Here is a 27,166-nt window from a genome sequence, read left to right on the forward strand (position 1 = left end):
ATTCTTTTGGCCATATGGTGTATTTCTGACCCCTTACCAGACCTTATCAATCCATATCTCACCTACCACTGATATACCACCCCCTTACCCAACCCACACCCAAGTACAGTTGCAAGAAAAAGTTTGTGAACCGTTTGAATTTACCTGGATTACCTGCTTTACTGCATTTATTACTCATAACATGTAGTCTGATCTTAATCTAAATCATAATAATAGACCAATACATTCTGCCTGAACTGATAACACAAAAATACTTGGACTTGTTCTTGTCAATACTGAAAATATTATTTAAACATTCACAGGTATAGGTTTAAAAAAGTATGTCAACCCCTTTCCAGAGGCAAATGGGAGTGAGGTGTTGCCCTATAAAATGTACACAAAATATTGTTACTGACAGAGTCTACTCTTCTTAAGAAAGATCTGTTCATGTGATCTACGCCCCAATCAAATCAAATTTCCAAGGACATGGTGGAGGGAGCACTGTGTCAGGGCCTGGACAACTTGCAATCATAGGAACAATGAATTAAAATGTATCAAGTACTTTTACAGGAGAATATCTGGGTAGCTCTCCATCAGATGAAGCTTATAAGAAATGTAAGCACTTTATCCTTGTAGGAAATTAACTCACTAGCTCAAAGGGGGAAATTTTGCGAACTTGAAATTTCAACAGCTCATCAATTATTTGTCCACTGATAAGTTGAACTTAATGTACATTATTAATTAAAAGTACAGTAACAAGATTGGGCACTTTAAGCCAGTAAATTATAAGCACACAGACACAAGACACTTCTCTTCAAAATCAATGAGATCTTATTTGTCTTCTCTAATACACACATCTAATCTAACACATAAACACATACACACACACATGCACACATATAAACAGGGGTGAGAATGGTTTACACAGAGAATGAATACCTAGTTTCAACATTATAAGCTGTTCTTAACAACTAACCATCAACAACTAACTTGACTTTTGTTTTGTTTAGAAGGGCTCTATTAAATGCACCAGCTTTGACTAGAGTCTAGAGGTATCGTACTTGCATTTGTGTTGCTCTAGCCGGGGATTCCCTTGTTGCATCGTTGACTGGAGGGGTTTTCCTGCGATGTTGATTCATCGGTGGTCTGGTTGGCTTTAAGTGGCGTCATAGGCTGGTTGCAGGGGAGCACCTAAAGAAAGTAGAGGTAGTTGTTGGCATAGTCACGGCGGATGTTGGAGAGGCTTCACGAGGACTGGCCATGGAAGACTTAGCTGAGGCTCAGGGTCAGCAGAGGAGAGAAAGAGAGAGAATACTTCATGATCTTGAAGGCTGAGCTCTCTCTTGAAACTGTTGGTTGACGAGAACTCTCCTGGAGTAGTTTGTTGACGAGAACTTGCTGTTTCCTTTGTGTCCGAGGGGTTTAACCCCTTCCAGCTGGGCCGACACCAAAGTGTTTGCTCCAATCAGCAGAATTGCATTCTCCTCCTCTGACACTAATTAGCATACTGGTCTAACATTAAAACCACTGACAGGTGACGTGAATACCATTGATTATCTCGTTAAAGTGACATCTGTCAAAGGGTGGGATATATTAGGCAGCATGTGAACAATCAGTTCTCAAATCTGATGTGTTGGAAGTAGGAAAAACGGGCAAGTGTAAGGATCTGAGCAGCTTTGGCAAGGACCATATTGTGATGGCTAGACGACTAGGTCAGAGCATCTCCAAAATAGCATGTCTTGTGTGGTGTTCCTGGTATGAGTGGTTAGTACCTACCAAAAGTCGTCCAAGGAAGGACAACTGGTGAACCGGCGACAGGGTCATGGGCACTCAGGCTCATTGATGAGCGTGAGGAGTAAAGGCTAGCCTGGTCCGAACCCACAGAAGGGTTACTGTAGCACAAATTGCTTAAAAAGTTAATGATGGTGTGACAAGCACAATGATGGTGTGAGGACACACGCCTGGCACTGAGTTGGCTAATCAGTGGAAGAGAGGGATAAAGGAGCGTCTGGAGATGCCGAGGGAGAGAGAGATACACATGTGTTTTGTGTTTTATGCTATGTTATGTTATGTTTATTTTATGTTTATGATTAAACATTACGTTTAAGTTCACTTGATTCCTTGCCCATCATTGAGATTTGTTACATTGGTGCTGAAACCCGGGAAGGAGGAGGGACACGCTGTCAGAGAAGCCCTTGCCACTGCGGAGGATCGCGGCGCCGAGGAAGTGTGGTGCTGGAGGATGGAGGAGTTGCTACCGTCTACCTGAAAAGGAGAGGAGTCCCTGCTGTCCACCTGAAAGGGGAGGAGTTGCTGCTGGCCGCCTGGAAAGGGGAGGAGCGGCTGCCATCTGCCAAAAAAAGGGAGGAGTGGCTTCTGTCCACCGGAAAGGGGAGGAGTCACTGTCGTCTGCCAAAGAAAGGGGAGGAGTGACTGCCGTCCACCCTGGGACGGAGAACCCGCTGCCATCCGCCGGGAGTCGGAGGTGCAGCTGCCATCCACCTGAAAAGCAGAGGAGCTGTAGCCCTCCATCAGGAGGTCCAGCGCCAGTACCTGGTGTCGTGGGCCACCCCAGCAGCAGCGAGTGAACTCAACCAATGAGAACTCCAACCCGAAGTAGGGCATCAGGATGGGTCAGGCAGGTCCGGAGAGCAGAAGGGGTCAGGATCACTGGCATCTCAGAAGTAGCATGTGTAGCTCGACAGAGAGAGAGAGAGAGAGAGAGAGAGAGATTGTTAGGTAAGCTTTTGTCCTCTAATGGTTAAGGACAATGTACTTTGCGTGCAGACTCCGGCAAAACTAGCTATGACAGCATAACTAAAAGGGAGAGCCAGAAGCTAACGCAGACATGAGGGCACCCTGGGACATAAGGCAGCAAACCTGAGTGAACGTGTGAGAGTGGGGGGGCGACAGCATCCAAACATCCCAGTTCACCACAACACTCTATGCCTGTGAAACCCTCCAGACCTGCCCCTGTACCTAAGAAAAAAACTATTCACAAAAGGCTTGACTAGACAAATATGTTTTCTGCCTAGACTTAAACACTGAGACTGTGTCTGAGCCCCGAACACTAAGTGGAAGGCTGTTCTAAGTAAGCGTGGCGGATCATAAAAGACCAAAAGTTCGCTCAGGTACTGTGGCCCGAGACCATTTAGTGCTTTACAGGTCAATAGTAGTATTTTATAATCAATATGAAATTTGATTGGGAGCCAATGCAGTGTGGATAAGATAGGGGTGATGTGGTCATATCTTCTGATTCTAGTAAGGACTCTCATTGCTGCATTCTGGACTAACTGGATCTTGTTTATGCATCTACTAGAGCATCCAGACAGCAAGGCATTACAATAATCCAACCTAGAGGAAACAAAAGCATGAACAAATTTTTCCTGCATCGTGTAGTGACAATATATTTCTTATTTTATCAATATTTCTGAGATGAAAGAAAGCGATCCTAGTGATATTATCTACATGAGCTTCAAATGAAAGACTAAAAAAATGAAAGAGTTGAGAATCACACCAAGGTCTTTTACTGCTGCACATGATGAAACAGAAAGGCCATCCAGAGTTACTATGTAATCAGAAAGCTTACTTCTAGCTGCATGTGGTCCTAGTACAAGTACTTCTGTCTTGTCAGAATTAAGTAAGAGAAAGTTAATAAGCATCCAGTTTCTAATGTCTTTTATAATGTCATCTGGCTTTGCTGAAACATACAACTGTGTGTCATCAGCATAACAGTGGAAGCTAATACCATGTTCACAAATAATTTTGCCCAGAGGTAGCATATATAAAGAAAAGAGTAGTGGGCCTAAAACAGAGCCTTGCAGGACACCAATCTTTACCTTAGTATGCGTAGAGAAGTCACCATTTACGTCTACAAACTGATAACGATCAGTCAAATAAGACCTGAGCAGGGAAAGGGCCGTTCCCCTAATGGTATCAAAAGCTGCACTAAGGTCAAGCAGCACAAGCAAGGAGACACAACCCTGATCAGAGGCCAGTACTAAGTCATTTACCACTATAACCAGTGCTGTCTCTGTGCTATGATGAGGCCTAAATCCTGACTGATACATTTCATGAATGTTATTCGTATGTAAGAATGAGCATAGCTGCTGTGCTACAACCTTTTCTAGGATCTTGGAGATAAAGGGGAGGTTTGATCTAGAGTTAGATAGCTGACAGGGGTCAAGGTCAGTTTTGTTAATCAAGGGCTTGATAACTGCTAGTTTAAAAGATTTATTGTACATAGCCAATGCTAAGGGAAGAATTGATTATCTTTAAAAGAGGTTTGATTGTTTCAGGAATTATCTGTTTGAAGAAACATGTAGGTAAAGGATCTAGTATACAGGTTGATGATTTTGATGATGAAATTAGTGAAATTAGAAGAGGAGTAAAACATTGTAATTGTTGATCTGATATTATTATATTATTATCTACAGGGTTAGTTATAAAACTGTCTGGTTTTAAATTAATAGTCTGAATTTTCTGCCTGATATTTTCAATTTTACCATTGAAAAAATTCATTAAGTCATCACTGCTATATAATAATTGTGTGCATGTTTCTATTGTGGTCTTATTCCTAGTCAATTTTGCTACACTATTAAATAAGAATCTAGGATTATTTTTGTTATCTTCAATTAGGGTAGAGAGATACATTGATCTAGCAGCACTAAGAGTTTTTCTATAGCTCAAAAGTCTCTCCTTCCATGCTATTTGAAATACTACCAATTTAATTTGACGCCATTTACGTTCTAGTTTTCGAGTGGTCTGTTTTAAAGTGCGTGTGAGATTGCTATACCAGGGTGCTAGCTTTTTCTCTCCAATTATTTTTCTTTTAAGTGGATCAGACAGTGATCCAATCATGGTTGATTACTGATAAAACTTTGTGCAGTTGTTGACGTGAAAGTACATTTGACGCGGTGAAGTGGCAAGGTGCATATATTATGATTGACACAATTTCCCATTAATTTCAGTTTAGACCATATTGACTCCTCCTGCCTTAATTTACATATATTTCACCATTTCCCATTATATACTGACTTTTCCTGGAATCTCCTCCCACTGACCTTTCTGTCCCGTTGTCTGTTTATTTCGAATTCCCCTTATTTTCCAACTGCTCAATCGTCCCATTTCCCTGAGACTCTATATTGAGTTTTTTCTGTTGTCTTCCCAATTACATTTATTTCCAAATTTCCAACCTGGCCTAGTTTAAAATTGAAAAATACTGTGCTTGTATAAAAGCGCTCAATTCCTCAACTCTTTTCACTTTATCGATCGGACTTCCCGTGGACTTGCTCTGCTGCATCGATCATGTGTGAGTTTTTGCTTCGTTCTTTTTTCATTAGGATTAGGATTATGTGAGTTTATATGAAAGAACATTAAAATGCTTCTTGTGCAACCAAGCAACTATTTGCTTATAACCATTTTAGTTAAGCTGCATGTGCCCATGTGCTTCTTCGAACCAGTGTCCCTAGAGACCTCACTTCTGCCTCCCCGCATTGTGCATCAGGTTCCAACGTCTGATAAAACCACATAAACTGTGCCTAACGCTCAAGTCATACCGCAGGTGCTAACATGTGACGTTGACACTCAAACTGTCACCCCACCAATGTATTCTGCTTATGATGAAGTTCACGCTGATGTGTTCCAGGCTCCTGAGACCACACTATCCCGTTCTCCTTCTCCTGGATATCGCTCTCCTACTGATTATTCTCCTACTTCACCTATTCTGCCCATTCAGTTTTCCTTTTCCCCTGTCCCTCAGGAGCCTCCATGCATCATTATTGATTAAGGCACTCTCTATAATCACTCATGTATTTCTATTATGTTAAATAAACCATCTATGTTCTTAAGCCTTATGTTTTGAGCGTGGTGGTTATTACATGGTTATTATTCATGGCAGCGTGATTATTATGGGCATTCAGCGTAGGTATTATATGCTTACTAAATCCAACAAAGCCAACATATATGTCAAACTGCTCCTAAGCTATTTTAAGCATTTTTATTACTATTTATTTATTATTATTTATTTTTTTGTATTTTTATATTTTATATTTTATTTTTATGAATTTTCCCAACATTATATGGAGAAGAACTGCACAGCGTTGTTGATGTCTTTTGGGAGTATTTGATATGGAGTTTATCACAGTGTGTATACTGGTGGAGTGAACAAGATCATATTTGGCAAAGGAACTGCACTCATAGTGGAATCTAGTAAGTTTTGAATCTTTCAGTAACATATTATGGGCATATTATGGATCAGGTGCAGAAGTGTATCATTACATGATGAATTATCTCGACCTCAGTCCCCCCTCTGAGACTTTGTAAGTCTCACACCTTAACAACCCTCTCACCTGCTCCCCGTTCCTCTACATTCCCACTTGTCAGTTCCGTTAGTCAGTCAGTCCGTCTTTTCATGATCTACCGTTATCGTCTTATCCCTGTCCTTTGTCCAACCTCTCCTTTACTCTTTACTTGTCTGCGTCACCCTTAGTCTATGCTGTTGCTATCTGTAGGTCAGGTACTTCACTTATTTGGTTAACTTGATTGTCACCCATGGACATTCTTTACAATGATACAATGGTGTATACATTACTATAGTCTTCGCTGTTTTACTCTATTTTCTTCTGACCCAGATACTTTGCATATCGTCGAGGGTCTGTTGAAGCCCTGGGAGAGGTTACCAGCACGTCACCAGGCTCCCTGAACCTATCCACTAACATTATTCATCACTTATACTTATATACTCATCATACATATATTGTATTCCACCATTCAGAGATCACTCCCCACTCCCCACTCAATATCATGACAAACAAGGAGTGGGCGAAAAACCCTGCAGAAGGCCAATTATTCAGGGAAAATTCCCACTCTGCCCGCTCTTAGCGCGATAGTGGCATCACCACCAAGGTTGCCCTATGTCGTGACTTAAATAAAATATAACAAAACATGAAAGCATACAGAAACACTGATAATGTCACCAATATGAAGATGTCCAGCCTAGAGCCATCAAGGCGGCACGTGTACAAGAGAGTGTGTTGCCTCACATATTCTGTAAGGAGGAAACCATGTCTGTCCGAAGAGCCAAAAGCCTGGGCAACAGTTATAGCTCTGTTGAGACGGAAAACCTGGACTGATATTTGAAGACCTTTGCCCAAGTCGTAGACAGAGTTCTGTACTGAGTGAAACCAGGTCCCTTCTGGAGAAAACATATTGGCATTCTGGAGGATAAATTGCACCGGCTGGTTAGGGTCAGGATCCAACACTCACTGGTGGCACTCTCCACAGGGGAGAAATGAATACCAAACTCGAGGCCCCAAGGTGCAGCGGTCGTCCGCTAGACATGCACCAACGAGCCGCGCCCAACACCACAGGCAGTGATTGAAACTGTTAAACTGCATTTCCAGGCAAGCCAGGCAGTGGTACAGATGCAACAGGAAATCGTAGCATAGGCCTTGTCCACATTGTTGCCCATTAGCGCAGACGCCCTGCCAGCAACAATCAGAAAGTTGAAGCCGCGATTGCTCAGCCCGCGCGATCTGGACCTGCGCTTGTGCCTTCTGGACCTGCATACAACATTTGACACCACAGACGAGACCAGACGAGACAGACAACACACAAACAGGACACGCAAACCAGATAGCAGATACGCAGGATACTAGAATCGTTTACAACATTATGGTGGACATGAGGACCTTTTCGGCCTGCCAAGTTAACTGAAAACTTTACATTACATTACATCAAGGAGCCAGGGGCAATCTGAGAGCTCCTCATCAATTGAGTCCTTTTCCACCACTTCCTCCAAGGGGAGCAGCAAGTATTGTCCAAACAATGTATGCATTGCACAGTTTTGTCTATTAGGCTGCGCAGGAAGGGGATCCCACAGCACATGATAAGGCCGATAATGAGGAGAGTCACCAGGAGTATGGTCCCGAGACGCATTAGATCGGCTAGCCAATCTGTGGAAAATAACCAGTTAAACCAACCCGGTTCGGGTGTGACGTTATTTGAGACCATTTCATCCCTTGCCCAGGTCATACGTTCCAATAGAGTACTTAGTGGGCCTGCTGGGCCAGTGTGTAAGGGGACCACCGTGCAACAGTCCACACCAATAACATCACAGACACCTTGGTCTGGTCCACGCATCATGTCAATGATAAAGCGGTTTTGGACTGTCATAAGGGTGGTAGCATGTAGCTGCTCTTGGTGCAATGACAATGCTGCGATGGTGTGGTTAAAGAAACGCTGTTGATTATACCAAATGTAGTTAATCCATGCCAGGTTGCGGTGGACCTGCACCGATGGGAGGATCACGGCCCTTCTTGATGAGCATTGGTAATAACCCTAGCGGCGCTACCCACATACCTTCCACACTCCTTCATGTCCCCATATTGGGGTCCTGCACTGCACCTCGCTTCTTCCACATTTCTTTCTCCTCTCCACTTCCTACCTCCTGGTATTTGTCATTCTCTGACACCTGTGTGCCTGCCTCCTCTAATTCTCCTGCCTGCATGTTCACTTTTGCATAATTTTCTCCTACGGCTGCTTTCTTGGCTGCCTCATCTGCCGCCCAGTTACCCTTGCTAACCCATTCCCCATCTGATTTGTGGGCTTTACACTTTACGATGGCTAGCGCTTGTGGCAGCATCATTGCTTCAACCAAGTCTGAAATTGCTGGCCCATGTGTAATGGAAGAACCGTCAGCTCTCTGGAAGCCCCTTTGTGCCCATATTGGCCCGAACACATGACAAACCCCGTACACATATGCCGAGTCAGTATAAATTGTGCAGGAATGTCCTGCACCTAATTTGCATTCTGCAGTTAGTGCCTTAATCTCCGATAATTGGGCAGAGCATGGTTGCAGTACACTAGCGCTTGATATTACTTCAAACGAATCTGCGTCACATCATATCCTGTTCGGCGGGTGTTAGTTATCACAAACCTCTGGCTGGTTAGCAGCGAATGCAATGCATGAGAAGTGTAAACAGTTACCGGGTGCCCCATTGTGATTGTAGATACCTTTTGGTAAGTGAATGCTGCCTCCGCCAATCCCCAATAACATGGTGGCATGCTCTTCTCCACATTATCAAGAGCCATACTAAAATATGCGATTGGTTTCCTTCCAATACCTTGTTGCTGTTGTGCCAATATGGCTGACGCAAACAGAGATAGAATGGCTTACCATAATCTGGACAGGCTAACATCGGGGCCGAGACTAGGGCGCTTTTTATTGCCTCAAATGCTGCACTGCCCTCCTCTGTCCAGACTAAGGGGGCACCCAAATTTGTTTGGTCGGCTGCCTTCATCATGTCTCTAAGAGGTTTAGAGCAAAATCACAAATCCAAGGTCTGCTAAATCCTGCTAGACCCAGGAGAGACAGCATCTGCTGCACAGTTTGAGGCCGCGGCGCCTTGTGAATTGCTTCCACGTGTGCCGGTGAAATTTTTCATGTAGTACCTTCAAGCACTCTAGCTAGATATTCCACCTTTTGTCAGCAGAACTGCAACTTGTCTCTGCTTACCTTATGCCCATTTCGAGCCATTTTTGTCAACACTTTTAGCAAGTCCTGTAAACATTGTTCCTTCGTTTGGCTACAAACGAAGGAGATCGTCTACATACTGCAAAGTCATACTGGGGATATCCAGATTCGCCAAATCCCGGGCCAGCACTTGGTTAAATACTGAGGGGCTCTCACAGTATCCCTGTGGTAGCCTGGTGTAAGTGTACTGTCGTCCACCATACATGAAAGCAAACAGGAACTGATACTCTGGGTGCAACGGTACACTAAAAAATGCTGAGCACAGATCAATCACCGTGTACCACTTGGTTCCTTCGGGTATATATATATATATATATATATATATATATATATATATATATATATATATATATATATATATATATATATAGATATATATAGATAGATAGATATATAGATATATATAGATAGATAGATAGATAGATATACTTTATTGATCCCATGAGGGAAATTCTTGTGTTACAGCAGCATGGTCAGTAGCAAGATACAATACGTACATGTACACGTACGAGTCTGCTCATTCCCAAAAAAAACTCACAAAATATAAAATATAAAATACAATAAGTTAAATTAAATGTAGTAGTGCAGATATGGAACACAGTTGTAGATTTAACCAGATTTAACCAGATTTACATCAGTATTTACATAAGTACACTTGTGAAAACTGGTAGTGAATAATGATGAATATGAAGAACCTTGAGAATGTACAATATAATGACAGCTTTCTAAATGATAGCTTCCTTGTAGTAGTGTAATGTGAAAGTGTTATCATCTGAAAGTGTTATCATCTGTCACACACAGGTGAGCTGTTGTACAATGTTATTGCGAATGGTAAGAATGAACTCCTGTAACGTTCTCTGTGACAATGAATTTGAATGAGTCTTTTGGAGAATGAGCTCCGCTGACTCTGTAGTGTGTTGTAGAGTGGATGAGACGGATTGTCCATGATGGAGAGCAGTTTGTTCAGTGACCTCCTGTTCCTCACGGACTCAAACGTCTCTAGTTTGTGTCCAATGATAGATCCAGCCTTGCAAATAAGCTTGTTAATCCTGATGGTATCCCTGGCACTGATGCTGCCCCCCCAGAAGACCACAGCACAGTAAATGGCACTCGCCACTACAGACTGATAGAAGATCTCCAGCATCTTGTTGCATACATTGAAAGATCTGAGCTTCCTCAGAAAATAGAGTCTGCTCATTCCCTTCTTGTACACAGCGTCAGTGTTGGTCCTCCAGTCCAGTCTGTCATTTAAGTGTACACCCAAATACTTGTAGTTGTTAACAATTTCAACATCCTCACCCATGATGGTTATGGGCTTAGTCAAAGTTTTAGTCCTCCTAATGTCCACCACCATCTCCTTGGTCTTTGTCACATTTAGGAGTAGGTCATTCTTAGTGCACCAGTCCACAAAGTTATCCAGTAGAGTCCTGTACTCCGACTCCTGTCCATCCCTAATACATCCTACCACTGCAGAGTCGTCGGAAAACTTCTGCAGGTGGCATGATTCTGAGTTGTACTGAAAGCCTATCTGACAGGTAGTCAGCAATCCAGGAGATGGTGGATGTGTTGGCACACATTCTGAGCAGTTTCTCACTCAGCATGAATGGTTGGATGGTGTAGAAGGCACTGGAAAAATCAAAAAACATGATCCTCACAGTATCACCACTTCCAACCAGGTAAGAGTGAGTATGCTGCAGCAGATAGATGACCACATCATCCACACCCACATGAGGCTGGTAAGCAAACTGGAGTGGGTCCAGTGCAGGTTTCACCTGTGGCACCAGATGGGTTAAAACTAGTCTCTCCAACACTTTCATGACATGTGATGTCAGGGCAACCGGTCTGAAGTCATTGAGGCCAGATGGGGTGGCTTTCTTAGGTATCGGTACTAGACAAGATGTTTTCCATAGCACCGGTACTCTTTCCTGCATAAGACTTAGATTGTAGATGTGCTTCAGGATACCAGACAGCTGAGTAGCACAGGACTTAAGAACCATGGGACTAATACAAGGGCCTGCAGCCTTGCCTTGATCAAGTCTCTCCAGCTGTCTTCTCACCTGGTTGGTCGTCACAGTCAAGTGAGAGGATGTGGTCAGTCCAGTTGAGGAAGGCAGTGGGGGGTTGTGGTCAGGGATACTCAGCAGGGTGTGGTGTTGCTGTAGATGTGTATTTGGTGTCTGCAAGGGTGTCAGGACTGTTCCTGTGTGGGATGGCCCAGCAGGGGGTCCTGTGCTGAACCTGTTAAAAAACACATTCAGTTCGTTGGCCCTGTCCAAGCTGCCCCCCTGCTGATGTTCTTTCATGCTGAAGCCTGTGATCTGCTTCATGCCCATCCACACATCCTTGATGTTATTTTGCTGAAGTTTCCTCTCCAGCTTCTGCCGGTACGAGTCTTTACACTCCCTCAGTCTCATTTTTAGTTGCCGCTGTATCCTTTTTAGTTCTTCCTTGTCACCAGACCTGAAGGCCCTCTTTTTCTTGTTCAACAGATCTTTCAGGTCACTGGTGATCCAAGGTTTATTGTTCGGATAACAGTGTACGGTTCGAGTAGGGATGATGGTATTGTGGCAAAAGTTAATGTAGTCTGTGACACAGTCAGTGATACTATTAATGTCATCCCCGTGTGGTTCACAAAGCACATTCCAGTCTGTTGTCTCGAAGCAGTCTTGCAGGGTCTCACTGGCTTCCTGTGTCCACCCCCTCACCGTCCTTGTGGATACAGGCTGCCTTTGAACTTCAGGAACATACTGAGGTGTTAAAGAGACGAGATTGTGATCTGAATTACCGAGTGGGGGTAGTGCAGTGGCTCTGTAAGCATCTCTGCCATTTGCATACAGATGGTCCAGTGTTCTATTTTCCCGTGTGAAACAGTCAACAAACTGGTGAAAATTTGGGAGAGTAGAATCCAGATTTACATGATTAAAGTCTCCGGTTATGGTCACAAATGCCTCAGGATGTTGACACTGTAGCCTAGCAACAGTGCTGTGTATGGCGTCGCGCGCTGCTGTCTGATCAGCTGACGGTGGGATGTAAACACCGATTATCATGGTGCAGGAAAATTCACGTGGTAAATAATATGGGCGCATACTCACGGCTAAAAGTTCAATGTCCGGGGAGCAGAGACGTTCCTTCATGGTAACATGCCCGGAATTGCACCACCTTTCATTTACGAAAACAGCAATCCCACCACCTTTCCTCTTACCGCTGAGCATTGCATCTCTGTCCACCTGAATGAGCTTAAAGCCGGGTATGGAGGCGCTGTGATCAGGGAAGTCCGTATGCAGCCAAGTTTCCGTAAAGCACATTAAACTGCTATCCCGGTACTCCCTCTGGGTCCGAATCAGTGCACACAGTTCGTCCATCTTATTTCCCAAGGACCTGACGTTCCCCATGATAACAGACGGGACCACGGGTTTAAATCTTCTCTTTTACGCTCTCAGTTTCGCACCGGCTCTACAACCCCGGCGTCTCTTCCTGAGCTCTGCTGGGATCTTATGCCTGTCTCTGGGAGGAAGCGTTGTTTTGGAGAGCGCTAACAGCTGGTCGCATGTGTACCTAAACTAAACCGCTCTGCTGAGCCCAGCTCCCAACCACAAAAAGTGATGAGAACAGCAAAAAGACCATCAAAACGGGAAAAAGGTGTATGTGAAACATGATGAGTGTTATCTAAAACAGAAAAAAAAGAGAAAAAAAAACTAGGGAAAAAAAAAGACACAGACAAGTTAAAAAAGTAAAAAAAAAAAAAAAAAACTTCACATTTGGCTCGGAGCTGCTGTAACAGGCTGCTGCTCTCACAGCGCCACTGCAACCACTATATATTTGATAACAACGTGTGTGTGTCCGGCACTACAGGGGTTTCTGCTATCACTATACAGTTTATTGGTTGTAGATCATGGACCAGTCTCCATTTGTCTGAGTTTGGCTTTCTGATCGGAAAAATGGGGGTGTTGCAAGGACTTTTGGTTGGGATTAACACTCCTGCTTCAACTAGCCCATCGATCGTTGGTCTTATTCCCTCCACTGCTTGTTTCAACAATGGATATTGCCTCTGATGGATATTGTTTCGACCATGGATATTGCCTCTGTAACTTCGTGTTAAGTCTGAGTTGAATTTTCACCAATCCCACATCCGTGGGGTGTTTGGTACACAGCTGATCTGGGACTTGTTTTAGTGCTTGTTCTATTTCTTGCTCAATGAGTTCTTGGCCTTCTGCCCATTGGGACAATTGCCCTATTCTTCTACTCGAGTCCTACTGCTTATCTGTTTGCAGATCAGTAACGTTTTGGCATCCAAGACGTCTACCGTTGCCTGTTCTATCTTCAGGTATTTCCTGTCTGGTGACACACTCAATCCCTCACCTACGGGTGTCCAGTTGGGCAATTAACTTGCTTCCCTTATCATGGGGCCTAAGTCCTTTGATTCAAAACCTTGCCCGACCCTCAAGGAAACATGTGGAGCGGAATTTTTTTCGACCTGGTACCATTGAGCAATCTGATTGGGCAGATGAACTGTTGCTGCTGCCCCTTGGGGTCCCACAATCAGGTTTGTTATTTTGATACTGTGTTGGGTTCCTTCCACTTGCTCATCCCACAGTGTTTCATATTCTTCATCGTGTCCCCCCTCATCATACTTGATTGTACAGTGTTATGGTTCCCTGGCGAGTTGGCAGTCAGGGCGTATGTATGTGAGCCACGGGCTGCACTGAATGTACAAGTTGCGTAGGCCCTTTGAGGTGGTGTTGATTTCTAGCCAGTACACTCTATCCAGCGTGCTTTGTTCTGCCTTTCTTTCTACCACAACACACTGTTGAACCAGGCATTCTGGAAGTTCTACCCACACTCCTGTGAGCCCACAGTGTATCTTTGCCCCCAATTTGCAGAGCACATCTCTGCCCAGGAGATCAGCTGGGGTATCAGGGGAAAATAATAACGGTGCTTGCACGGTAATACCTTCTACTGTTATTTCTTGGGGCTCTGTAAATTGTAAAGACTATGTTTTACCCATTTACATTTACGGCGTTTGGCAGACGCCCTTATCCAGAGCGACTTACAATTATCTCATTTATACAACTGAGCAGCTGAGGGTTAAGGGCCTTGCTCAAGGGCCCAGTAGTGGCAGCTTGATGGTGCTGGGATTTGAACTCTCAACCGTCTGATCAGAAGTCCAACATCTTAACCATGGAGCTACCACTTCCCTACCCGAGAGGAGCTACCACTTCCCTACCTGAGAGAGGGGGAGCTTAGAGCCTTCTTTTCCAATACTTATGAAAGTTGCTCCAGTGTCAACCAGAAAAGGCGCTTGGAGCTTATTACCTACATCCACCATGATCGTTGGTTCTTGTGCAGGGTACAGTGAGGTGGGGCACTGTACCAACTCCCCCTCTGGCCTTTCTGGGCCTCTTCACATGTTGCCCTGGGGTGGCCCCAACGGGCTTCCCCCAGGTGCTATCAGGGCTTGGCCCTGTTGGTTTGGCCCCATCCATTGTCCTGTCCAATTCCTGGTGTTCTGCCATTCTTGGTTCTGGTTGATACTTCTCTGTGGCTGCTGTGGTGGGTATGGGCAGTCCCGCATCAGATGGCTTGGATCCTGGCAATTCCAGCATCCACCTCCTCTTCTTAATATTGGAGCGGTACCTTGTCTTGGCATCTGTTGGAGCATTCCTCCTCTCCCCCAACCTCTTCCTTGGCCCCATCCTCTACCTTATGGTGGGTATTGTTGGTTCATGGGATAGACCATCTGTGGTGCTGGTGCCTGATATGTTACTGGCATTTGTGGCTGCGACATCACCACTGGCTGTGCTAACGGCGTGGCTTGTGGGGCTGCTTGAGTGAGAGGGGCTGGTGGGGTCATCGCTGGTGCCACCATCACCACCGCTTGTCTTGCTGCATTCTTTTCCTCTTTTTTCTTTTTTTGGCTTTGTTGTTTGCTACGTGTCAGCTCCCCTAGCTGGGCCTTGTGGAGTTGTGTCAGCAAATCCTCGGTGGCCCTCTTGGCTGCTTTCTCCCTTTTTCGGTGCAGTTCAACGAAATGTATCACGTTGACCTCGAAAGTTGGCCAGGGCATTGTGTTCAGCCCTACCATCATCTCGAGTTGGTCTTGGACTTCACTTGGGAGGGCCTTCTTCAACATCACTTGCCGCTGTTTCATCCCATGCCGCCCCCATTTCCTCTCTCCACGCCTTTTGCAGCTTAAGGATAAAGTGGGTAACTCCCTCATCCTCCTCAAGCTTAAGCTTCTCCACTTTGCCTTGATTGGCCTGGGTCGGATAGGTCATCTGAAGGGCGTCCCAGATGGCATTTCTCCTCAGTCCAAATGAGTAAGAATCATACTTTTGGTCTTCCGCCATATTTCTTATTTGAGCTGTATCAAATACCTCTATCATTTTGGCCTTTCCCAATGACTCTGAGAGAATGGCTTTAATGTCGCCTATGGCCAGCAGCTGACCCATGGTCTGCTCTTCAAACCTTGTTATCCACTTTTGGGCTCTCTCGCACAAGCTGGGCAGTCTGTCTATCAGTCCTTTTAAGTCCATGAACGTCCAGGGGGTGTATATCACATCTTTTCCTTTCAGCACCACTGGCAATTGGAGGGTCGTAGTGCCCTCCTTATCCACTACCTCTTCTCCTTCCATGCCTGTTTCCCGGTTTATCATTTTTGACCGTGCTCTGGTTGCCATTGGCGTTGACTGGGTCACTACTGCTTTTTTCCGTGGTATGAGGGCACACTCCCGTTCAGCAGCATTCAGTGATTGATTTATATAATCTAGATGTTGGTGGAGTTCCCTCAATTGCTGATGGCACAATTCCCCCTCTCGGTCACTTTCACTTTCCTTGCTTCCCCTCCGGGTCAGCACCACTGCTTCCCCTTGGGCTTCTTTCAGCCTGAACAGCTCCTGGCATAGTCTGGAACATTCTCTTGTCATTTCTTCCATACCTCGTTCTACTTTTCCCACCTTCTCCTGCTTGTTACCCATTTCATGTTCCATTTCTCTTATTTTCATTTGAGCGCTTTCCACTTCTCTTTTCTCTTCCACTCGTCCCTCCCTTTGGATTGCCACTTCTTTCCGCAGGCGGCACAGTTCCTCTTTCATTTGGTTCACTCATTCCCCCTTGTTCGCTCATTCCCCCTCACTGTCTTCTGATGACATGGGTCTCACTTTTCCCTTGAATTGTCCACTCACTATTTCCAGATGCACATCATGGCACTCTTTCCATTCCAGTGATGGGTATATTCTGGCCACTTTAGGTTTTCGTGGCTCACTGTAGGGTGGTGGTCGGCGACTCCGCTCCCCACGTTCTTCGTATGGTGGGGCTGATCCCTTCACTGCCTCTTTTTCCTCCCTCATTTCCTTCTCTTTCTCTTTTTTCCATCTCTTTCTCCTCTTTCTCGCTAAGTTCTCTCTGCAACCTTCCTTCCTGTTTGAACCATTCTACTATTTCCATCTTTCTTCTTAACTTTTCCTCGCTTACCTTTTTCATCTCCCCCCAGCATTCCAATCTATCCTTCATTTTGTCACATTTCTCCTCACTGAAAGTCCCTTCTTCTGGCCATTGCAACTCTCCCTTTGTCCGGTCCTTCCATTTTTTCATGTATTTCTTAATTTCTTTTTCTGCTTCTTTATGCTTCAATATCACCAGCCCAACTGGTGCGATTGTGGCTTTTTCTGCACTCATGATGCACCCTTGTCTTGGCCCACTGACCTCACTTCAGTGTCCTCTGTCTTCTATTAACGTCTGTCCACTTTAACGGTGTGTTTATTCTTCTTACCACAATACTTGGTTTCCCCGGATTTTTCCGGACGTGATTCCCCAGTGAATTAATTCTATTTACTAAGATTGATATAGTTCTACCGCGTTCCCTCTGCACCTCCCTCAGCTCCACTGCGACAGTTGCTGTCAGACCTGAGCAATAATTAACCTGTTGCTGTCATTCTGCAAGCAATTCAATTACTGGTTCACCGTATTCATCATACGGATCTTATATAAAATCAAACAAATACACTACTATTTATCTGGATCTTGGGGTTTCCACCAGGGCACGTAATATTGGGCTTAGCAGCTGAGGCTTCCAGATTGCTCTAATCTTCTTCCGGGAACAGAATTTGCAATATGTCAAACCCATGTCCACAATTTATCCCTTATCTATTACTCTGATTGTTCTTTCTCAAATCCACTTCTATTTTTTATATGTTCGCTCATCCCAGAAATGATTTCTTATACCTTTTGTTTCTATATCTAAATCCAAGAAGGCCTTACACTGCGTATGCAAAGGCACTTATTATTATTTTTCTATTTCTCCACCATTCAAAAGTACTACATATTTTTGTTATGGAACTATGTGTATTTTACGTGACGTCACTTGTTCTGATGTTTATATGTAATGGTGTATACTTACCCTACTTACCCCTTTTTCTCTTTTTCGATTATCTGTATACATTGCAACCATCAAAGCATAAGCCAGCGTACCTGCAATACGCACAATAAACGCAATAAAATCTATTTGTATTCCAAGCTCTTCCAGTAATATTTCAACAATTATAACCGCTGATATAACTGCTCTCAATACAACATACATTTATTACAGTCTCTATACACAACAATACACAATCAATACAACAAAATCATATCGGGTCCCACGCTGTAGTTTCTACAGTGACTCTCCGATGCAAAACACAATTCACAATTAAACACTATTGGGTCCCACCCTACAGTCTTTGCAGTGATGCACCAATACACAATACACAATTAATTCTATCAGGTCCCACCCTGCATTAATATGCAGTGACACTCCGATCTTATACTCTTTTAAGCCACTCGGGTCCCACCCTGCACCTAACCTATGTGCAGTGATGCACTGACTCAATCATACAAACTTACAGTAATTACTTGTCTCAAATAACAATTAAATTTTGCTTGTTCCCATAAAATTCTGTTTCCCACCCACTGGTTCTTGGCTCGAGGCCAACAGCCTACTTCTTCCCCAGGGCCGCTACCCACAGGCTACAGATATATTAATTACACCAGACTTGTAGCCCGTTGATTATACGGTCCCAGTTCAGACTTTGACTTTACATTGGCCTGTCGAGCCCCACGTTGGTTGCCAAAAAAATGTCGGAACTCAGAGTCCCTCTCTGAGTGGACACTCTCGTGGGTGAATTCCACTCTCTGCAATTACCTATATTTCACTTATTCTACTCATTCAAAAAATAAACCTCAATGAAGAAGAGAAGAAGCAAACTTCTTTATTGCAGTAACTACACAACACGTTCCAATGAGCTCAAATAAGGTGATCTGCCACAGTGGTGACACAGCAATCTCACGCAGGAGAGTTGAGTGCCCCGAACATCTCAAAAATCCCCTGTATATATACCCAGGCGCCTTCTGACGCCTCCTTCTTTTAATTTACACGTATGAGCAATTTCCCATTATTTTCAGTTTAGACCATTTTTGACTCCTCCTGCCTTAATTTACATATATTTCACCATTTCCCATTATATACTGACTTTTCCTGGAATCTCCTCCCACTGACCTTTCTGTCCCGTTGTCTGTTTATTTCGAATTCCCCTTATTTTCCAACTGCTCAATCGTCCCATTTCCCTGAGACTCCGTATTGGGTTTATTCTGTTGTCTTCCCAAATACCTTTATTTCCAAATTTCCAACCTGGCCTAGTTTAAAATTGAAAAATACTGTGCTTGTATAAAAGCACTCACTTCCTCAACTCTTTTCACTTTATTTCCATCCCTCGGATCGATCAGACTTCCCGTGGACTTGCTCTGCTGCATCGATCATGTGTGAGTTTTTGCTTTGTTCTCAGTTTATTAGGATTAGGATTATATGAGATTATATGAAAGAACATTAAAATGCTTCTTGTGCGACCAAGCAACTATTTGCTTATAACCATTTTAGTTAAGCTGCATGTGCTCATGTGCTTCTTCGAACACCTGTTATCTCCGGCGTCTCTAGACACCTCACTTCTGCCTCCCGCATTGTGCATCAGGTTCCAACGTCTGATAAAACCACACAAACTGTGCCTAATGCTCAAGTCATACCGCAGATGCTAACATGTGACGTTGGCACTCAAACTGTCACCCCGCCAATGTATTCTGCTTATGATGAAGTTCACGCTGATGTGTTCCAGGCTCCTGAGACCACACTATCCCATTCTCCTTCTCCGGGTTATTGCTTTCGTACTGATTATTCTCCTACTTCACCTATTCCGCCCATTCAGTTTTCCTTTTCCCCTGTCCCTCAGAAGCCTCCATGCGTCATTATTGATTAAGGCACTCTCTATAATCAGTCATGTATTTCTATTATGTTAAATAAACCATCTATGTTCTTAAGCCTTATGTTTTGAGCGTGGTGGTTATTATCGTGGTTATTATTCATGGCAGCGTGATTATTATGGGCATTCAGCATAGGTATTATATGCTTACTAAAGCCAACAAAGCCAACTTATATGTCAAACTGCTCCTAAGCTATTTTAAGCATTTTTATTACTATTTATTTATTTTTTGTATTTTTATATTTTATATTTTATTTTTATGAATTTTCCCAACATTATATGGAGAAGAACTGCACAGGGTTGTTGATGTCTTTTGGGAGTATTTGATATGGAGTTTATCACAGTGTGTATACTGGTGGAGTGAACAAGATCATATTTGGCAAAGGAACTGCACTCATAGTGGAATCTAGTAAGTTTTGAATCTTTCAGTAACATATTATGAACATATTATGGATCAGGTGCAGAAGTGTATCATTACACAATTTAAGTTGTTAAACAATAACAGATGAATTTTCTCTACACTACATACTCATTTGGTTTAATCCACATTTGTGTTAAACATAGTACATCAAACTCCTGATCAATAATGGTTTCATTAACAATAAGCGCTTTAGACGTAAGAGATCTAACAGTCCTAGCTTCAGATCAATGGTGCTGGCTACATATTCGGTTTGATTTAATTTTATGTTAATTAGGTTACTAAAACAAACTGTCGAGTATTTCTACATTTTTGTTTAGCTTGGGGAACAGACACAGTCTCAATACAGTGGAACTACAATACAGTGCCTGTTCTGAGACTATGTGCTATGCTGCAAGAAATGAGAGCAGCACCTTCCCGAGTGGGATGGACACCGTCCCATTCTTTACAGATAATTGCACTAGTTTCGAGGCCAGTCTTGCCCTCGAAACTAGTGCAATTTTCCGTAAAACCCACATTGTTTTCAGAGCACTACCTGGACATCCAGCTAATTTCACATGCCGCAAGATAGAGTCTAAGACATCCAGATTTTCCCCTACAGAAACTACATTGCTCTCACTTTCACTAACCCTCGCTAGAGTCTGGATGTGCACCTCTAATGCTGCAATCTTCTCCGTCAGAGACCTAATTAACATACATTTATCACAAATAAAGCTATTACTAATGACGGAAGAAGAATGACTAAACATCCTGCACTCAGAGCACTGAACAAGCTGAATGTTTGCCATGTTGTTTAACGTACCTTATTCGAAGATTTGTTGATATTATTTTAGATGGTGTAGATCGCTGTAGCTCGCTGTCTTGACAAAATACAAAAGCGCTCTTCGAAAAAAAAATGAAAATATGGTAGAAGAGAAAGTGAAAAATACAACAGATGAAAATGATAGCACAAAATTATTTATTAAAAAGAGAAAGAAACAGTATAGTTAAGATGCTGACACAGGCTGTCAGGACTGGGGATCGAACCCAGGTCCCCAGCATGAGGGACAGACATTATACCATTGAGCCACAGGGGAGGCAGTAAACCCATGATGCAAACGCCGAGGTAGTGCAGAGGAGAAACAAGAAGGCACTGGATCTCAAAAACGAAGACGAGGCAGGGGAACTGAAGACCACCAAAAAACTAAAAAGAGAAACAGGGAAAAAGACAAAAAACAAGACGAGGGCGCTAGAAAAACCACAGAAGATATTAACTTGAGAGAGGCAAGGATAAAGACAACAGGAGCTTAGGAAACAACAATAACCAAGCGGGAAACAAAGGCAAAAGGGATGGCTTAAATACACAGAATGGGAACAAGACACAGGTGAAAGCAATAAAACCAATTACAACAAAGAAAACTAAGGCTGGGCGACATCTAGTGGGGAAAAAAACATAACACAACAAAAAACACAGGAAAAGAAACTCCCGGCAAAACAATTCAAAAACAGGAAGACCTACCTTTCTAGATTAACGATCTGTCTGTGTGTGCCTTTCTCTCTTTAGATATTTAATATGATCTGAGCACATGCTGGTGTGAATGTGAGCCCGACAAGACAGAAGTGCAAAGCAGCCTGAAAGCAGTTCAAAGTTTCAGTGATTAAAACACTTTTTCCTTTCTGTGATGAAAACTGGAGAAGATGAATCAGTGGTTAAAATATAAAGCAAAAAAAACTTCCTTGTTACCACATTCCCACATGACTTGCAAGCCTGTCTGTCTATAACTATGGCTAATAAGAGGGAAATTTCGGCTTAATTCAGAAGACTTCTAAGTCTAATCACATGTCGTGCCATACAAAATTGCCCATGAAATAGCCTATGCTCAGTATGTTTAAAAATGAAGTAAAAATATTTATTACATCTAAATCATTGTATATTGATCTCATTCAAATAGAGTACTGAAGATGTGAGTATGGTTAAATGCCAGTGCAGCATGTGATCTACAGAGCGGGTTAGTGAAAGTTTGATATATATATTGTCTGCTTGTGACAGAAATTTGATATCGAAAATCATAAATACGAAGTTTGATGAATTTTCAGAAAATAACAGAACCTGCACAAACAGTCAACTTATTTGCAAATGACACATAATTAAAAGATATTAAATTAAACCTTTTGTTTTGCAAAAATCAATGGGAAGCAGGATTTATTTTCTTTCTCTGGTTGTTGAACTTACTTGTCTACCAGGCAACTATGAATAAAAAAATGAAAAGCCCAGACACAACATCTACTTGTCCCAGGTGCCAGGCCAATGATTTGTCCACCCCTGCTCAGATGAAGGGAAAGAAAAGCCATGGTGTGGCTATAGGCTTTCCTGTATAGCTTTCCAGACACATGTAGTTATAAATGATTAAAATGATGAATAAATTATTCTGCTGAGAAACACTTTGTGCTATGTGATTATTAGGCACACAGGGTAAAGTACCACAGCATTCAATGTATGAAATTACACATATCTAGGTTGTACGTATGTGTGTGTGTGTGTATATGCTCACTTATGTTTATTGTGACTGTAGAATGCCTGCAGTGTGTGCCAGACAAGATTACCAGGATTACCTGGACAGAAAGGAGAGAAGGGAGCACCTGGAGCTCCTGGTGGAGAGGGCATTCAAGGAGACAAAGTAATTGACTAAGACCAAACAGAAAGCTATCACACTGTAAACTAACATCAAATGCCAATATTTTTATTGTTGCTCTAACAGAAAAATAAAATCTTGAGTAGTCTTTGTTTTGGTTGGAAGATTGGAAAATTGTGTGAGTGTTCATGTCCTATGTGTTCTGTTTCATAGGGTGATCATGGTCTAAGAGGTCCAGTTGGTAACCCAGGAAAAGAGGGTCCTAAGGTAAAATCTGACAGATTACTGTCTGTTTTCCAGAGTTTTGACTATAATCTGACTAGCTCACTTTAAACCTTTTAGGTCCTGGGATATACAGGAAGGTATATAATTATTTGGACAGTGACACAATTTTTGTAATTTTGCCTCTGTATACTATGGATTTGAAATGAAGCAATCAAGATGTGATTGAATTGTAGACTTTCAGCTTTAATTCATCGGGTTTAACAAAAATATTGCATTAAACATTTAGGAATTATAGCAATGGAGTCCCTCCATTTTCATAAGCTCAAAAGTAATTGGACAGATGAACATAATCATAAATATTAGGATTATTTTTAATATTTGAATGCAAATCCTTTGCAGTCAATGACTATCTGAAGTCTCGAACCCAGGGACATCATCAAATGCTGAGTTTCCCCCCTTGAGATGCTTTTCCAGGCCTTTACTGCAGCCGCCTTCAGTTGTTTGCTTTGCTCCTTGTTTGTGGGTCTTTCTGCCTTCAATTTTGCCTTCAGTAAGTGAAAAGCATGCTCAATTGGGTTGATGCTATTGGACATTTAAGAACATTTAATTTCTTTGCCTTAAGAAGCTCTTTGGTTGCTTTTGCGGTACTTTTTGGGTCATTATCCATCTGTACTGTGAAGCACTGTCCTGTCGGTTTTGCATTTGACTGAATCTGAGCAGAAAGTATAGCTCTACATTTCAGAATTCATCCTGCTACTTCTGCCAGCAGTGACATCATCAGTAAACACCAGTAACCCAGTTTCATTGGCAGCCATATATACCCATGCCATAACACTGCCTGCACATTTTTGACATATGATGTGGTATGCTTTGGATCATGAGCCCTTCCTTTCCTTTCCTTTCCTGGAGCACTGAAGAAAGCTATGGGCTGAAATGTCTGCTTACTGGTCTGTTCTTTGCACTTTTTTCACTATACACATCTAAAATAATAAAAATATTTTGATGACATTTGTGGTCCGGTTTTCATTCAGTGTGCAGAAAGCCTCTGCCTTGGATTTTGAACATTTTCTTGCTTCATGCACCTGAGGACATATTTATCTCATTTGAGTGCAACTATTGCTCTTCCCTTAATTTCCTTTTCCATACTCTTCTCTTCACATCATTCTGGTACAAGTTAATCTTGCATCAGAACTGGTCAGGCTTTTTTTAGAGGTTTGTTTTTTTAGCAAAGTCTAATCTGGCCTTTCTGTTCTTGAGTGTTACCAGCGGTTTGCATCGTGAGGTAAAATGTCTGTATTTACATTCACGAAGGCGTCTCCTGACTGTAGACTTATAATAACTTACAATAATACACCTACCTCTTCTAGAGTGTTCTTGACTTGGCTAGATGTTGTGAAGGAGTTTTTCTTCAACAAGAAAAGAATTCTGCAATCATCCACTTTAGTTGTCTTCTGTGGCCTTCCAGGCCTTTTGGTGTTGATGAGCTCACCAGTGCATTCCTTTTTTTTAAGAATATACCAAATTCTTGATTTGGCCACTCTTAAAGTTTCTGCTAACTTTCTCTTGGGTCTGTTTTGGGTTTTCAGCCTAATGATGGCCTCTTTCACTTGCATCGACACCTCTTTGGACCACATGTTGAAGATTCCCATGAACAGCTACCAATGCAAATTCAATGCTTGGAATCAACTCCAGATATTTATCTCCTTAACTTGTCATGAAATAATGAGGAAACAGGCCACACTTGCCATGAAACTGCTTATCAAGTCAAGTCAAGTCAAGTGGCTTTATTGTCATTTCAACCATGTACAGCTAGTACAGTACACAGTGAAATGAAACAACATTCCTCCATGACCATGATGCTGCATAAAACAACAAAGAACTACTTGAGACTACAAATTACTACATAAAGTGCATGTGCATACATGTGCAAACAGCACAAGACAGTACAATAACTACTAAAACAGAACAATAGGCACAGTAAGAGACAGTGCAGTGCCAACCAATACAGTTCTAGTGTGAAAGTGTCAGATATAACAGGGTGCAAAAAAATAGCAATATAATAAAATGCTGTGAATGTAAACATAACATGGTATGACATAGTATTGAACAGATAAGCTTATACCATATATGGACATAGCAGTTATTGGGGTAGCAGCCAGGTAGAGAGTATAGTAGTGACAAGAAATTAAATACAGTATTTTTATAAATACAGTAGCAGCAAAAATGCAGGTAGTCAATACAGAAATGTGCAAAACATGCAAAGGAAGTGGGATGGTGTTCAGTTGAGAATAGGGCCTTTCGCACCACGGGAACCTTTTCATAGTACCTGAACTAATTGTGGAACTACCCACTTTTTGGCGTTTTCGCACCTCCGGAACTGGGTGCGATTTTAGTACCAGACTGCCTTTTTTGAGAACCAAATTAAGTCCTACTCTGGAGCAGGGTCTAACCAGCACAACTGGTACTATCGGTGACGTATGTAGACATTGATTGGCCAAACGTGTACGAAAACGCCCTCACCTGCCATGATTTTAAACGCTGTGTAAACATACTGTAGTGTCAACTTATTTCGCAAGTATGGAGAACAGCGATAGATGGACGCGAGACACAATAAAAACACAGCTCCGATCACAGCGTCCTCCATCCTCCGGTTGTTTACGTTGTTCTTCTTTGTTTCCGTTGTTGAACACTGCACACAAATGACATCGCTGTCGACCAGCTTACGTCACTTCCTAGTGCCCATTGTCAGTGCAAATACAACCCTTTAAAAGGTACTGGGAAATAGTTTGCGCAAAATCGCCCTGTACTTTAGTACTGTAAATTTAGTTCTGGAACTAAAGCAGTGCGAAAGGCCCTTATGAGTGTGTGTGCCTGTGTGCATGCGTGCATGTGTATTGTCAGTCCAGTCCCTGAGTATTGAGAAGTCTGATGGCTTGGGGGAAGAAACTGTTACACACTCTGGCCGTGAGGGCCTGAATGCTTCGGTAACTTTTGCCAGATGGCAGGAGGGTGAAGAGTTTGTTTGGGGGTGCATGGGGTCATGCACAATGTTCGTGGCTTTGCAGATGCAGCGAGTGGTGTAAATGTCTGTGATGGAGGGAAGAGAGACCCCAGTGATCTTCTCAGCTGTCCTCACTATCCGCTGCAAGTTCGATCTGAGACAGTGCAATTTCCAAACCAGGCAGTGATGCAGCTGCTCAGGATGCTCTCAGTAGTCCCTCTGTAGAATGTGGTGAGGATGGGGAGTGGGCGATGGGCTTTTTTTTGTCCACATTCAGAGACAGGTTGTTGGCTCTGCACCAGTCCTTTAGCTGTTGCACCCCGTCTCTGTATCCTGACTCGTCATTATTATTGATGAGACCCACCATGGTTGTGTCCTCGGCAAACTTGATGATATGATTCAAGCTGTGCATTGCTACACAGTCGTGAGTCAGCAGAATGAACAGCAGTGGACTGAGCGCACAGCCCTGGGGGCCCCAGGCTGTAATTCCTAAACAGTTACTGCAATATTTTTGTTAAACTTCTTGAATTAAAGCTGAAAGTTTACACTTCAATCATATCTTAATTGCTTCATTTCAAATTCGTTGAAAATTGTGTCACTGTCCATATACTTATGGACCTGACTACACATATATATATATACACACACACGATTAGCCATAACATTAAAACCACTGACAGATGACGTGAAGAGATGGCCGCAGGATGCACTATGGGAAGAAGGCAAGCCAGTGAAGGCAGTGTGATGCTCTAGGCAATCTTCTGCTGGGAAACCGTGGTTCCTGGCATTCATGTGTATGTACTTTAACATGTACCACCTACCTAAAATATTGTTGCAGACCAGGTACACCCCTTTATGGCAATGGTATTCCTTAATGACCATGGCCTCTTTCAGCAGGAAAATGCACCCTGCCACACGGCAAAAATTGTTCAAGAATGGTTTGAGGAACGTGACAAAGAGTTCAAGGTGTTGATTTGGCCTTCAAATTCCCCAGATTTCAATCCCATCTAGCATCTGTGGGATATGCTGGACAAACAAGTCTGATCAAAGAAGGCTCCACCTCGCAACTTACAGGACTTAAAGGATCTGCTGCTAATGTCTTCGTGCCAGATA

The 27,166-nt window shown here is 42.9% G+C and overlaps 1 protein-coding gene across 11 annotated transcripts in view; it reads left to right on the plus strand.

Annotated features, from left to right (window-relative positions):
* The window catches only part of LOC113544364 (collagen alpha-1(XIX) chain), a 270,413-nt gene that overhangs the window by 142,730 nt on the left and 100,517 nt on the right, over positions 1–27,166 (plus strand). For all 11 annotated transcript variants that reach the window (XM_053230917.1, XM_053230913.1, XM_053230916.1 and 8 more), the window contains 2 exons: positions 22,768–22,872; positions 23,041–23,094. In XM_053230917.1, coding sequence (XP_053086892.1) covers positions 22,768–22,872; positions 23,041–23,094 — 159 coding nt within the window. The remainder of the gene's footprint in view (positions 1–22,767; positions 22,873–23,040; positions 23,095–27,166) is intronic.

Source organism: Pangasianodon hypophthalmus, chromosome 28 (assembly GCF_027358585.1).
Source record: "Pangasianodon hypophthalmus isolate fPanHyp1 chromosome 28, fPanHyp1.pri, whole genome shotgun sequence".
NCBI lineage: Eukaryota > Metazoa > Chordata > Actinopteri > Siluriformes > Pangasiidae > Pangasianodon > Pangasianodon hypophthalmus.